Source organism: Pygoscelis adeliae, unplaced genomic scaffold (assembly GCF_000699105.1).
Source record: "Pygoscelis adeliae isolate BGI_AS28 unplaced genomic scaffold, ASM69910v1 Scaffold78, whole genome shotgun sequence".
Lineage (NCBI taxonomy): Eukaryota > Metazoa > Chordata > Aves > Sphenisciformes > Spheniscidae > Pygoscelis > Pygoscelis adeliae.
Window position 1 is genome coordinate 525,154 of NW_008825409.1, and position 13,114 is coordinate 538,267.

A 13,114-nucleotide genomic window follows, 5' to 3' on the forward strand; every position below is an offset into this window, starting at 1 on the left:
ATAACCTCAGCCTTTGGAATGCATGAAAAGGGAGTTTGTTCCCCACAGCCCAAGGCAAGGACCCAAAGGGAAAACCCCTGACTGAGGCTAACTTTCTCCTCGTAAATGACACAAGCAGGAGCATGTGTCTGTAACAAAGGCTTCAAGCTGTCTGTGCAACACCTAGCAGAATGGTGCCCTGATTTCAGTGCATTAACTTACAACTGAAGAAGGTAACAACAATATCACTTCCATTAATTAATATCATATAATTAGCTATTTCATGTCAATTGTTGCCAAATTAAATATATGCTGCAAATTAGAGCACATTCATTTTCTTAAATGTTCGAAGCAGCAAATTGTAGTTAAGCCAGTGTCTTCTTAGTGCTGCTTGCAATTTGTCTAACGCTAAATTTAAGTACTTCTTATGTCAAAACTGGTTATTTAAAAAGTGGCTCTACCTGTGGGAAAATAGGACTGTGTCTCTCTGATTTTGAGAAGTGGCTTCTCTCATCTTCTTTAGCAAATAACTATTTATTCCACGAACGTCACTTGGACAATAGACTACACTCTGTATTCACAAAGCTGATAACTATTGCCATCACATACTCCATCTCTAACAAACTAAAATTATTTTTTAATATTAGCTTTCTGCTCTCTTGCATTTTTATAAAGAAATTCCTTCCTCACAGTAGTCCAGGAAAAACTGAAGCAAGAGACACTTTTCCCCAGTAAAACACTGGGGATTTTTTAGTTTTTATGCTTTTATTTTCATTAGGCTGTATGACATTTTGATGCAAAGGCCGTATGTCATTTTGATGCATTGCATACTTCTGAACAGCCAATAGCTGTGGTGCTGTCTCAAACACTCCACTGTTTCTCCCATCTTCAAAGAATAACAGAACAGTAGGGTGTCAGAGATCATCATGAGACAGCTCTTGACTAGACTTGGGTAAAAAACCAAACCAAACCAAAAAAACCCACAGGAAATTTTCCAGTGGAAAATGTGATAAAAACAGAGATGTTTCATGTTCCTTGTCAAAAATTATGGTTACTAGGTCAAAATATTTAATTTTGATTTGCTGAAATTTTTTTTTTTTCAAAATCCTATTCAATTTAATCAGTTGAGAAATGTACTTGCATGAAATTATGGACGTTTTCCGCAAAGGTTAAAATGCCCAGATTTTTATATGAATTAATTTTGTATCATTTAATCTAAGAGTTAAAAAACTGCCGTCAAAATGAAACATTCTGGCCTTATGCAATGACCTGACCCTAAGGAAGCAAAAAGTCCTGCTAAATCTGAATTATGCTAGTCAGAATTATTTCTATTTAAACCAAGACCTAGATGTTTTCTGCCCTATTCTGCATCAGAGTAATGTGCTATTCTCTCAGAACGGGCTGCAGCTCCATGCTGGACCTGGTTTGTTGTTTGACAGTGTCATGACAGCCCTGCTCTTTGATTGCTAAACCCTGCTGCGAGAGGCTCTCAAACAGCGGAAAGGGCACAGTCTAACAGAGTCCTCTTGAAATCCCTGGCACGGGAAGGGCAGGCAGCACCCCTGGGGAACCCGGGGCAACTGAAAATTAATAATGTGTTTGAGCATCCCCCGAGTGAGAGGTGATATGCTAAGCGCTCACTTACCTCCAGCATAACCACGCATATTTGTTTCACACACTGGATAATGGCGTCGGGAGTGCCCGATATAGTCACTGCGCGCTCCGTCGAGTTTGGCAACATGTCCCCCGCTACCTGCACCTGGGCTCCTGTGGACTTGAGCAGAGACAAAGCAAAGAGAGCGTCACTGTCGGGCAGGCAATGGCACTTCTCAAAAGCCAGTGATTCACTGATGTGATGGCGGGGACGCACCTCTCAACTTTTTGTCTTTTCTTTGCAAGATGCCTGGTAGAGCGCCTATGTAAACTCATGCCCCGGCAGGGTAATTGGGGTCCGGCAGGACATGGATTTGCCTGTTCAAGCCAATTTGCAAACACTCCCATCCTAGGAAGATTAGTCCTCAGTAGCTGTTAATGAATCAAACCGTGACCTGAATTTCAGGACAAGTCTTTTAACCCTCTCAAAAACAGACAGTCACAATGCTGACTAAAAAATGAAAAAGGTGAAACGAAGTACTTTTCAATAACAAACAAACAAAAAAAAAAAAGGAAAAAAATGCTGATAACTGAAGGAGGTCTGCTAATCAAATGAGTTGCAGATAAATGGCTCTTTAATCCACTGATGGCTGACTTGTGTCTCTGGATGAAATTTGGGGCTGCCTTATGTTCTGGAATATCTCAGGATGGTACAGAAGCACTTCTAAACTATAATTAGTGTTGATTAAATATATGCACATGATCAGGTTTTAGCTCAGTAATGAACCCAAGGAGGTAATGAGCCAGTTTTGTTTTCTTTTTTTAAAAATTTGATCTTGGCACTAATGTATCTTAGTTAACCACAAAAAAAAAAAAAAAAACCCCACAAAGAAAGAAAAAAAATACATGAGGCCAAAACAATCCCTGGCATTATTTCACAAATATCCTGGAAGACATTTTCAGTCAATAGGGAAAAACCCAGGCATTTCATATTGAGTTAACACTTTCACGTATTACAAACAAAATCTATTCCTGACTGTTACTGCAACACAATATTTTGGGCTTTTTAAAAAAAGCATTTTCAGTAACCATTGACTTTGTGTCAGTCAGCAAGGAGTTAATTTGTTTTCTTGCTGGTTACATACAACACATGTTATTCTTCTTTCCAAAGACTCATTAAATTACTGATTGCATCTTCTGCTTACTAGTGCTGTTTAAGGCCAGAATATCAATTCCTTTCTCTATAATAGACTTTGGAATTTCGCCATAATTTGATCAATCAGTCATGCTTTTCTTTTCTTTTTTTTTGTAATCTTGTCTTGAAAATAGTACTGCAACCCTACATGTTGTTCCTGGGTACATGACTGAACACAAAAGACCATCCCTCGTGCAATTGCCGCTCAGTGTGTTGTGTGATGATGAAATTAGACCACATCTCGAGCTGGATGCTCCTTTTTTTTTTTCCGTTTGACTGTATCTGCTGTTTCACATACAGTTCTGGGTATCTGTACATATAGCACAAAATACTCTGGCAAATACTGGAGTCATTTATGCATTTGCTTCCAGTGCCAATCTTGTTTATTCTTTGGCGAGATGTCAGCAACGAAAAAACTGAGTAATATTTTGTCTATTACCCTTATGCCTAAGAAAATGTGCAGTGTGACTTCTCGCTACATGAGCCTTATCAAAACACCTATTTGGCCAAACACTATCCTTTTACTTCCTTGTACTAGACTAGTAGGTAATCGCTTCTGAAACTATGCTGACCAGAATAATCACTTCAGTCGTTTAGTGTACACAGACCAACAGACCAATCTCACCTTTAAAAACCTATGTCCTAAAAGCACTCACTCAGTGCTCTGGATGAGGTTACCAATATTTGAAATAAAATTCGAAGTATCGACAGCTGTAAAACCTAGAGCTAAGCACTCACCAGCACACGGTTCACACTCACGCCTGCTCCTATTTTAACACAACTAAGAAATCAGCTGGGTTCCTGCTGCCGGACAGTTCTCCTGGACACCTAAGAGATCTGGAGGACTAAGAGAAATCATGTCTCGTGGCTGAGGTCACCTCCGACCGTGTGCTCTGGCAGTAGCTCTGCCTTCTCCCGTGGCAAGGCTTTGGCCTGGCTTCGCCTTCTGCCTGCCAGGGCAAGAGCGTGCAGCCGCTCTGCAGGCTTTCTGACTCACCCGGGCACGAACTGCTGCAAACACCAACAAGTCCGGTGGCTGGGCAGAATCTGAGCCAGAAATGTCCCGTGTGTAAGGCAAACTGAACACCTGCCTTCCACCCAGGAAATGCACTTCAACACACAAGTATCCTCTCCCATCTATACAAAGTTCTCTGACAAAGCTTTTTTTGGGAATGAAGAAAAAAAGACAGAGGGTTTCCTACGACCCTAACATCTGCACAGAAATAATGTTTTCTTCCCCTCAGTGTCATCAAGTGACTCCTTTCTCCCACATCTCAAAAGCTGGTTTGACAATAAGGAGTGCTGAGAGGCATAGCTCCTGGACTCTTTGATGAAAAATAAAGTAACAGCACTCCAAGAAAAAAAATTCTGATTTGTAATTGCCTTTTATTTGCAGGTCTCGGCAAGCACAGAGACCCCTTCAAACGGCAGGGCTCTGAATTGTTTTTATGTGAGTTTACAGCACGCAGCCTATGCGTGTTTTTATGAACACAGTTTACAAAGCAAGAGGCACAGCGAGGAACAACATGGTTTTTGCTTGGCAACAAAAACTCTGGAACAGTTTTTGGCAGCTCTGTCAGCTAATGGAAGTGGTACACGCTGCTTTTACTTCCCTGTATGCAAGGAGAGAAAAGACCCTTTCAGTAGCGGCCAAATCCTGAAAGGTGAAGATAAGCCTTCAGAGGAAATTTTGTTAAACAAACTCCCGGGACAATCGAATTGGAATAAAAATGAAATAATTTGGAAGAACTTGAAAGTCAACAGGATGAGACCCTTAACTATCCCCTATCCTCACCCTTCCTTCCAAGGCTACCGTAAACTAACATTTCATAGCAAATGCTGGATATAGAATTTTGATCAAAGGATTTTCCACTCCTTTTTGACATTTGATCAAATTTTCTTTGTTAGAAAAATATCCGTTAACTTTTTTTCACATTTGAAATGAAATGTAAAAGTTCACCGAAACCTAGAGTCTCGAATCGACATTTTAGACAAAAAAAGGAAGTTTCACTTTGGTAAAGCCTGTCAAAAGCTTCTGTTTTGACATAGTAAAATGAAAAAAATTGATCAGCGTGTTATCTTGATATTCAACACCTCGTCCCATGTTGGAATGAATACAAATTTAGAAGGAGTACTGTCACTTTCTCCAGAACAGAAATCCATTTTTCCAAAATGTCTTATTCAGATTTTCTCTACATAACTGAGCATGTACGCAATTTTCTTGTCTGACTGATTACAAACATTGGATCCTTGGCTTGCCATGTGCTATGTTGTTACAGTCATGCATAGAAGAATTCAAACTGGCACCGTATGATAATTTTTGCATTTTCTGGTTAAAGGAAAAAGTGGCTGCTAGCACAGCACATTGAATGAATACCTCTAGATAAAGTCTGGATTAAAAAAAGTCAATATGGGTTTGGAATACATGAAATCAGGTCATCTGTGGCACAGTGAGATTAGGGAGAAACAGGAAAGGAGTATGAAAATATTTTTTTTCTAAAAAGTAGATCAAGCATTTGATCTACCAACCTGGACTCGCCAGTGCTACTTGGGCCTTTCTCTGGCTGCAAGCGTGGTAGCTAATTTGGAAATGACTGCAACGCTCCAACTTGGGATCACCTGAGTATTGCTGGGGAGGGGGCTGTGCCCGAAGGGAAACTAGATGAGCCATTTCTGTCACTAAACTGTTGCTTTGCTAAATTGTGCATTTACAATATGTTGTAAAGCTGTTGCTTTATTTCACACGCGGCCTTTAGCTTCAGGGAAGGTAGAAGGGTACAGCTGTGCCCCATCCCTGCTTCCCCCAGAGCAAGGCTTTTCCAGGCTTTTCACTCAGCACGTGCTCGTGTTCGTGCCATGGGCAAAATGCAGCAGCCGATGGTGGCAGGGCACGCTGCGGTAGGATGCTGAGCTAGCCAGTGCTCCCGGCAGACATCCCAAGACCTACCTCCCTGATTTCTTTGATTTTGGAACCTCCTTTTCCTATAAGGGATCCACACTGACTTGCCGGGACGACGAGTCGCAGCGTTACAGGTGGTTTGCTTGTCACCGTGCTGTTTGTCATTGAAGCGTTTATGTCCTGTAATCACAACGTCAGTAAGAATTAGTAGAGGATTTGTCATTCCCGGTAAGCACTGAAGGGCTCAGAGCAAAAGCCCGAGCTGTTCGTGGAGACCTGGGGAACGTGCAACCTGTCGTGGCTTGTTTCTGTCGCAGGTAAAGCCGCCGGCTCTGCCGGTGATACGCTGTAAGCACAAACCGCACAAGCAGCTTGTGCCAGAGGAACCCTTTTGCAGCCTGGCGTTGCAGGTCCCCACTGCGGGACCAGAGGACAGTCTCTGAGGCAAGACTAGGTGAAAGAGCAGGCGGCATCTATCATTAGACCAGCCGAAGCAGATGGAAAAGAGGCTTTTGAGTTCCCAGGCCCCGAAATCCTGATTTGGTCTCTTTTCCACCATCTCAATTAGAACACTTCTACTAAATGATGTCTTTACATTTTACACAATTTCATGTCAGGTTTGATACAAAGAAAAAAGGTTAAAAAAGGGGATGACAAAGAATATGTGAATAATCTGAAGCAGAAAAAAACCAGATTATTTTGATAAGTATTTTGCTGCCCCCCAGGTTTAATTTCTCTTTTGTAGCAGATCTATAAGTATTTGTAGTGTTACGTAATTTCTAAAATCTTTTCCATCACAGCTATGTAACCAGAATACAAAGAGCTCAGCAGAACAGCAATTATCCATATCCAGGTAATGTAACCTGTATCCGTGTATCCCATGAGACTACACTGCAGGTTTTCATGAGCATTTCAATATACTACTTGTTGCAAGGTTTACACTGTTTTAAATATATTTTGCTAGTACAAAATCTTCTAGGCAAGACAAAACAATCCTTCTAATGTCTTTATCACAGAGGAAAAGATAAAGCTTATCTTCCCACTGATCGATGCGATGCTGTTGAGAGCACTTCGGATCACAAAAAAAAAAAAGCCACAAGCTGCATAGCACCTGCTCAACAACTCATCAGAATCTCAATGTGGTTTGCTAACACTAGCTGCGAGCTGAAAAGACCATCTCATCCATCTGTGAGGTGGCATGGCACAGCTATTACACTCTTCACAGAAACGCTACTCAAAAGATTAGGACAGGAACGACAGAAAACATGCATTTCGTATTCATTTAACTCATTTACGACGCAACAAGAGTTTCAGCAGACAGAACTGATGAGTTTCCCTACAAAAAAAATTCTTGCATAGCAAGACTACCACCTGTTAAAAAAAAAAAAAGTGCCTATACTGTGTGATCAGGACCCAAAATTTAAAAAAAAATTAAAAACTTTAAACAACTCTGCATGCCTTGTTGAACCGGTGCGGGAGCTCAGTGACACCAGCACTGATTCCTGCAGTACCTCTGCATTTGTGATGGCAGCATTCTTCCGTCCAAGAAATGGCTCAGTGTGACCTTGCTTAGCTTAAAAAAGAAGAAAAAAAATCTTGAACGGAATGAGGCATTGCTGCATGCCAGAAGACAGCTATCAAATCATTCCTCTGCCAGCCAGTAACTCATATTTTGTTTAGTGCCCGTGTCAGTGAGAGATTGCAATCCAAAATAAAGTGAGAGGGAGAATGGAATTTTGCAGGACCTGTGTATCTGAAATAAAGTGCATGTCATGCCAGTTTTTCAGCTGGAAGATGCTATCTCGCTATATCACATTTGTGTCAGGTGGAGGCACACTGTGATCCAGATGTAGGTAAATAACCCTCTTCAGCCACTCAGCATGACCCTGATAATGTCTCCCACTTCCATATCATATGTGGCCTGGCCTCAAAGCCTTCACCGCACGTAATGCCTTCAAAAGCACTTCACAAAAATTGGAAGCCGCTATTCTCTTTATTTTCCCTTCCTCATTTAAAAAAAGCAAAATCTAAATATGCAGGGTCAGCAGCGTGGAGTGCATAAAGGAATTAGTCTAGCTTAAAAACACAACAAAAGAGAAATGAGTAGGAAAAAAATCCCCTCCAGAACTGCAGGCTCCCAAGTAGGGCTGGCTGGAGACTTTCTCACAGAACAGTCGCCTTTTGAACTGGGAGACTCCTATTTCTTTAACCTCTTTCTGTGGCACTGCATCCATTTCCTCAGGGCTCTGGCAGGCACTAAAGCCAGACCTTGCCTGGCTTTCTGCGCACTTGCCTGGGCTGATCCTCAGCCAGGATGGGCTAACTGGAAGTGGTGGGAGAGCCAGCTCCCGGTGTTGAAGCCTTGCAGCATCCCTAGCTCCTGGCATCCCAGAGTCACAGTGTCTAAGGCTTCCCAAGGCAAGCAAACCTGGCAGCTCAGAAATCTACCAAGCCTCCGGGGAAAAACATATCAACATTCTTCTTTACTGGTTTCTAAATGAAATGTTAAACCTGCCAATTTCCACAGCAAGTACAACGAGTCTGTGAGGTGGCTACTCACTTAGTAACGACCACCACAGGATTTACCTTAGTTGTAGCAGCAGGAGTTAGTATTTGTCAAAAAGGCATCATCTCGATTGCTTTTATCACCTTGTCTTTCTCTCCTCCTTATTCCTAGAGACGAGCAATTTGTTCATAAATGTTTGCAAATTCTTATGTATTTGGAGGAGGTCTGACCACTGAGCTCTGCTTGCTGGTTTTTCCAACACTTAACTACCACGTGCTTCCAGTGGGTTATGCATATTTATACCTGAAAGCAGAGCTGCCCCACTCACCAGTGAACTTACAGCTGCATTTCTCGGGTCTCAGCCTCCAGCCTGGAAATCACTGCTCTAAAATGTCCTCTCTTGCAACTCCAGTGGTCTGCCTGGGTTAGTGCCATTTTTTAACAAGTCTCTTTTTCCTCTGCAGTGAATACTTCAGTTGTTTACATAATTACCTACCTAGCTTCTAAATTCATCATTAGGCTGCTAGAAAATCAACTTTTATTAGGAAGGCTGTCAAAGCAGAGTGATATAAGGCTGCAGAGCAACCGCACAGAGAACACTCCTCCAGATCTTTCTTTTTTTTCTATCTATCTGACACATTTTGAGATTTTTGCTAACATTAGAAAAGCAGTCCAGGGCTCCCAGGTCTTCCTAGGCCTGCTTATCCCCACCTATACAGCTGTAGAGATGAAATTAAGGGTTCAAGGGCTTCATGTCAAAATGCTTCATGTGGCATGCATAACAAATGCCAAAAAATCCCTCAAACCATCATTCTCACACATGCATCTTTTTTGTTCTGTTTGAAGGTAGTTGAGATAACCAGAGCTGGGCCAGGCACTGTCTGCACTGGGATTTTCGATGTTTTAAATGGCTGAAGAAATCTCCACAAAAAGATATGCATGAAAAATAACATTTGGTAGCTAGCTCATTTATAATTTCTGAAACAGTACTTTATTTTGCCTCCAAAGTGTTACAGTTACCCCATTTTATTGACAGGAATAATTATAGGAAACCTAACTGATTATATGAGACATTTTTCTTTACCACTGTTCTTTTAAATATACCAGAAGCCAATTATATCAAAAGTAAATACAGACATTTCCGAATATAACCGCAGTACCTTATCTGCAGGGAGTGCCAATACCCCTTTGCTAATATCCACATGAAGACCCCACAGTACCTTCTAAAATCTACAAGGGTAAATGTGCATAAAATCCAGTCAGATGCCTGAATTTCAGATTTCTTTGCCTATTGCTAGCTACAGCACTTTCAAAGACAACGTGGTGTTGGGTGGTGGGGTGGGGATCTGATGCTGTGCAGCGTTCGATGTTTTTATGAGAAATGCAGTGTTATTTTCACTGGGTACTTGTTTTGGTGGGAACTGGCAGGGATTATCTCTGTTAATGATTCCCTCAGCAGTTTTCAGGATAAGGCCTTAAGCAGAGAGACTGCTCTCTCCAGGTCTCCGTGGATTGGAGGGTATGGTACCGTACACGAAGCTGCCTCATAAGCTGGGAGAAACAGGGATTGGTACAAGATGGGTAGGAGATAAAGCTGAGAAGGAGATGACAACAGATGGTTTTGAAATTGGGCTGGAGAGAATTTCTTGTGTGGTTCTGCAGGATTCAACCTCAAAATCATTATCATCTCATTAATAACCGGTAAGGAAAAAAAAATAGCATTCTTATAAAATATATCATGCCACAAAACCAGGGTACTTTATCAACATATTGAAAGATTGGAATATCACACAGGAACATCTGAAAACCCATGGAGGATTGGAGAAATATAAATGGGATTAACATTTGCAGTATAAAAAAAAAGGATCATTTGTCTGGGGGCTGACAGGAATGTCTGCCGAGACCAAAGAGGTTCCCACTGAAAACGCCTGAGTGGAAGCTGGGGATACCTGCCAGGCACAGCACGGTTGTGTGCAAAACATCACACTAGCAGGAGGTGAGGCATTTCCAGCAGCGGTAGAGACATGTTAGTGTGATAGCCAGGACAGGGGACAGTTAGTGCCATTACATCAAGCCCTTGTGGAACTTCATTTGCAACCTGTCCACAATTAACACATACATTTAATACAAACTGTAACTGGGAAATGGTAGAAAGGGACTACTAGAGTCACGAGAGGGGCGGGGAACGCATCTTCTGAAAGACTGAGCTTGGCTCACTTGCTCTGGCAAAAGCAAGGGTGTGAGGGGATAATACTGGTTTCTAAAAACATGCCTAAGAGGTGAATCCTCAGGGATGGAAAGGCAAGAATTGTTTAAACTAATGGCCAGTGCTGGCACAGGAACAGAGCTGCGTAAAGTGCTTGTGAATAAATTTAGGTGAGGAGTGAAAAGAAGGTGTCTAATTATCAGAGAACTGAGGTTGTGGACCCAATATCAGGAACTAGAAAAAAAATCTAACTAGTTTTTGATCACGCTATGAAGAAGATTGCAAGACATACTGCTTGTGCTAGAAGACCACTGCATTCGATGACCCACAAGCTCTCTTCCAGTCCTGTTACTCTAAATGTGAACAAGCACCTTGGGTAAAGGCACACGCTGGCATTTCGCATCAACGCTAGCATCTCCCAGTGCTATGGGGAGATGCGGAGACTTGGAGAAATAAGCACTCTTAAGAAAGGGATTCAAATCCCTCTAGTTTAATCACTGATTGACAGACACAGCCCCTTTCTCCTGCTGCAGGTGATTCAGTCCACCTATCTGCAGGCTCTTCCTTTAGCAGAAGGTAAATTGCCTTCTGCAGGGACCTCTGTCTCTCCACAGAGGACAGGAGAGACGCCTGGACTGGATATCTGATTTTCAGAAGTTGAGGGGGTTAAATCCTCTCCTGAGTGACCAGGGTTCATGTTCTGTAGCCTGCTGCCTTTTCTGTGAGGTTTCCCATCAAGTGGTGACCATATCTAATTGTAGTTCGTCCATGAAACTTGAGGAGATCCCAGCACTTCAGGTTCATATCTGCACAGAACGGTAATTCTACAGTAATTGAGCACTCTCTTGCCTCACTTACTCTTAGGGCCTTTATTTTAATTATTTTTAAAAGCCAAGCTTTAAATATGGTAATTGGTAATCATATAGTTTGTTTTTAAAATAAAATTTTTCTAGTTGAATGAGTTATATAGTCATTTTGACATATATAAAATTTACATCAATACCAAATGGAATCATATAAAAACAGAGCTAAAAGTTAGGCAATTATTCTTTTCAAATCAAACCCACAATGGGAACAGAAATTTTCCAAGACATTTTTCCTACCATTAGTGCACATTACTAGAAGCAATTGCTTTTCCCTGAAGCCTCCAAAAAGCAAAAGAAATGATCAAACAGCTTGTAAATTGACCCATTATTTTTCTTCAGCATTATTGCCAAAAGCATTTATAAAAATACAACCACTTTCATTGCTATTAAATAGAACATTAAACAAATCATATTTAACATTAAAGCAAACATGAGAAAATTCAAACAATGTTTGTATTTCAACTTGAAGAGAGAAAAAAACATATTTTATTTGCTTACCTCTTCAAATTTTAGTGCAATCATAGAAAAAGCTTTAAAAATTGCATCTGTTGGGCCTGTTATTGTCACAATTCTCTCTGGACAGGAGCCTTCTGAAATATTGATTCGAGCACCACTCTGTCAAAAACAAATATTTTTCAAATTTATATTTCCCAGGGAGCAAACTAAGTAGGATTAGGGATATAGTTTGGGAAGGAATATCTTGAGGCATCTAATTCACTCCCTTACAACTGCAGCCCCAACATCATATAATTTCAGCATAAACTGATCACACTCCAAAAATTCATCTAGCTGCGGGAAGCCAGATTCTGTCTGGGTAAATACTTATACAGCCTTCATTACAGTATGCAAATAGCACCTCTGTAACTCAAAGTTGCAAATAATTGCATAATCAAGTCTTTTCCCTTCCCTCTTGCGGGGTTAACCTTAAGTAGGACCGGAGCTGCAGAATTTCCGACGAGGTGGTTGTCTCCATGGAGCATCAACGTCTCCCAGGAAAGTTGCACCTCTCTGGTTTGGAGACCCAAAGGCAGGGCTCGATCTGTCTAGCTGGGGCATTGGTTTGCACTGTGGAGCAGGTTCCTTATAGATGTGTCTAATGTGAAGGCGGTCAATTAATACGCACTGAACAACCCTTTAGAGGAGTAGCGGTTGGACAGGCAACAGCAATGGTGTTATCTCCTTAAGGCAAGGAGCCTGTTGGAAGGAGTTAGAAAACCTTAAGTCTTGGAGACAAGCCAGCATGGCTCTCAGGTATACTTAGTCCCCTTCATGCCACTGTGGCAGTGCAGAGAAAACCCCTGAACTAGATGTAAATATAATTAAGAGGATCTTGGTGTAGATAATGATCAAAGCCAGTTCAGGTAAGACCCACCCTATGCTTTCCCTGAAGTTTCAGGCATGGAAATGTGTTAATGCAGTCTAACAAGTCACTGGAGCCTCAACTCATTCACAGGCACTGACCCTCTCGAGGATCTGGACCTGTAGCAAATGTGAGATAATCTGGGTTAATTTGGCCCTCTGCCTTCAGGGTTACCACAAATCAGCCGATGTGCTGTGTGTCTGAGCCCTTATTCACGTGCATACTGCTGCTCAACAGCAAGATATCTTATTTCCCCGCATGACAGCAACCAAACACAACAACAACAAAAAAGCCCCCAACGCTACTGATACAAAAACCTTGCTGCCACAGGCTCGGCTGGCAGACAAACTCCTTGTTCATAGGTAAGAAAGGGCAGCAGACACTTTTTCTGACAGGCCAACCTGAGTGGGACTTGCCCTCATCAAACTCCGGCACCGGGTGAGGAAGGAGATGAGGGCCAGGGGCTCGTTCATGCTGGTGGCAACGTCCGGCTGCTGCCAGCCCACGGGC

The 13,114-nt window shown here is 41.9% G+C and overlaps 1 protein-coding gene across 1 annotated transcript in view; it reads right to left on the reverse strand.

Annotated features, from left to right (window-relative positions):
• The window catches only part of LOC103922354 (poly(rC)-binding protein 3-like), a 67,429-nt gene that overhangs the window by 38,553 nt on the left and 15,762 nt on the right, over window positions 1-13,114 (reverse strand). The window contains exons 4-6 of the mRNA XM_009330478.1: window positions 11,743-11,859; window positions 5,715-5,846; window positions 1,625-1,753 (exon numbers count right to left, since the gene is read on the reverse strand). Of these exons, the coding sequence (XP_009328753.1) occupies window positions 1,625-1,753; window positions 5,715-5,846; window positions 11,743-11,859 (378 nt within the window). The remainder of the gene's footprint in view (window positions 1-1,624; window positions 1,754-5,714; window positions 5,847-11,742; window positions 11,860-13,114) is intronic.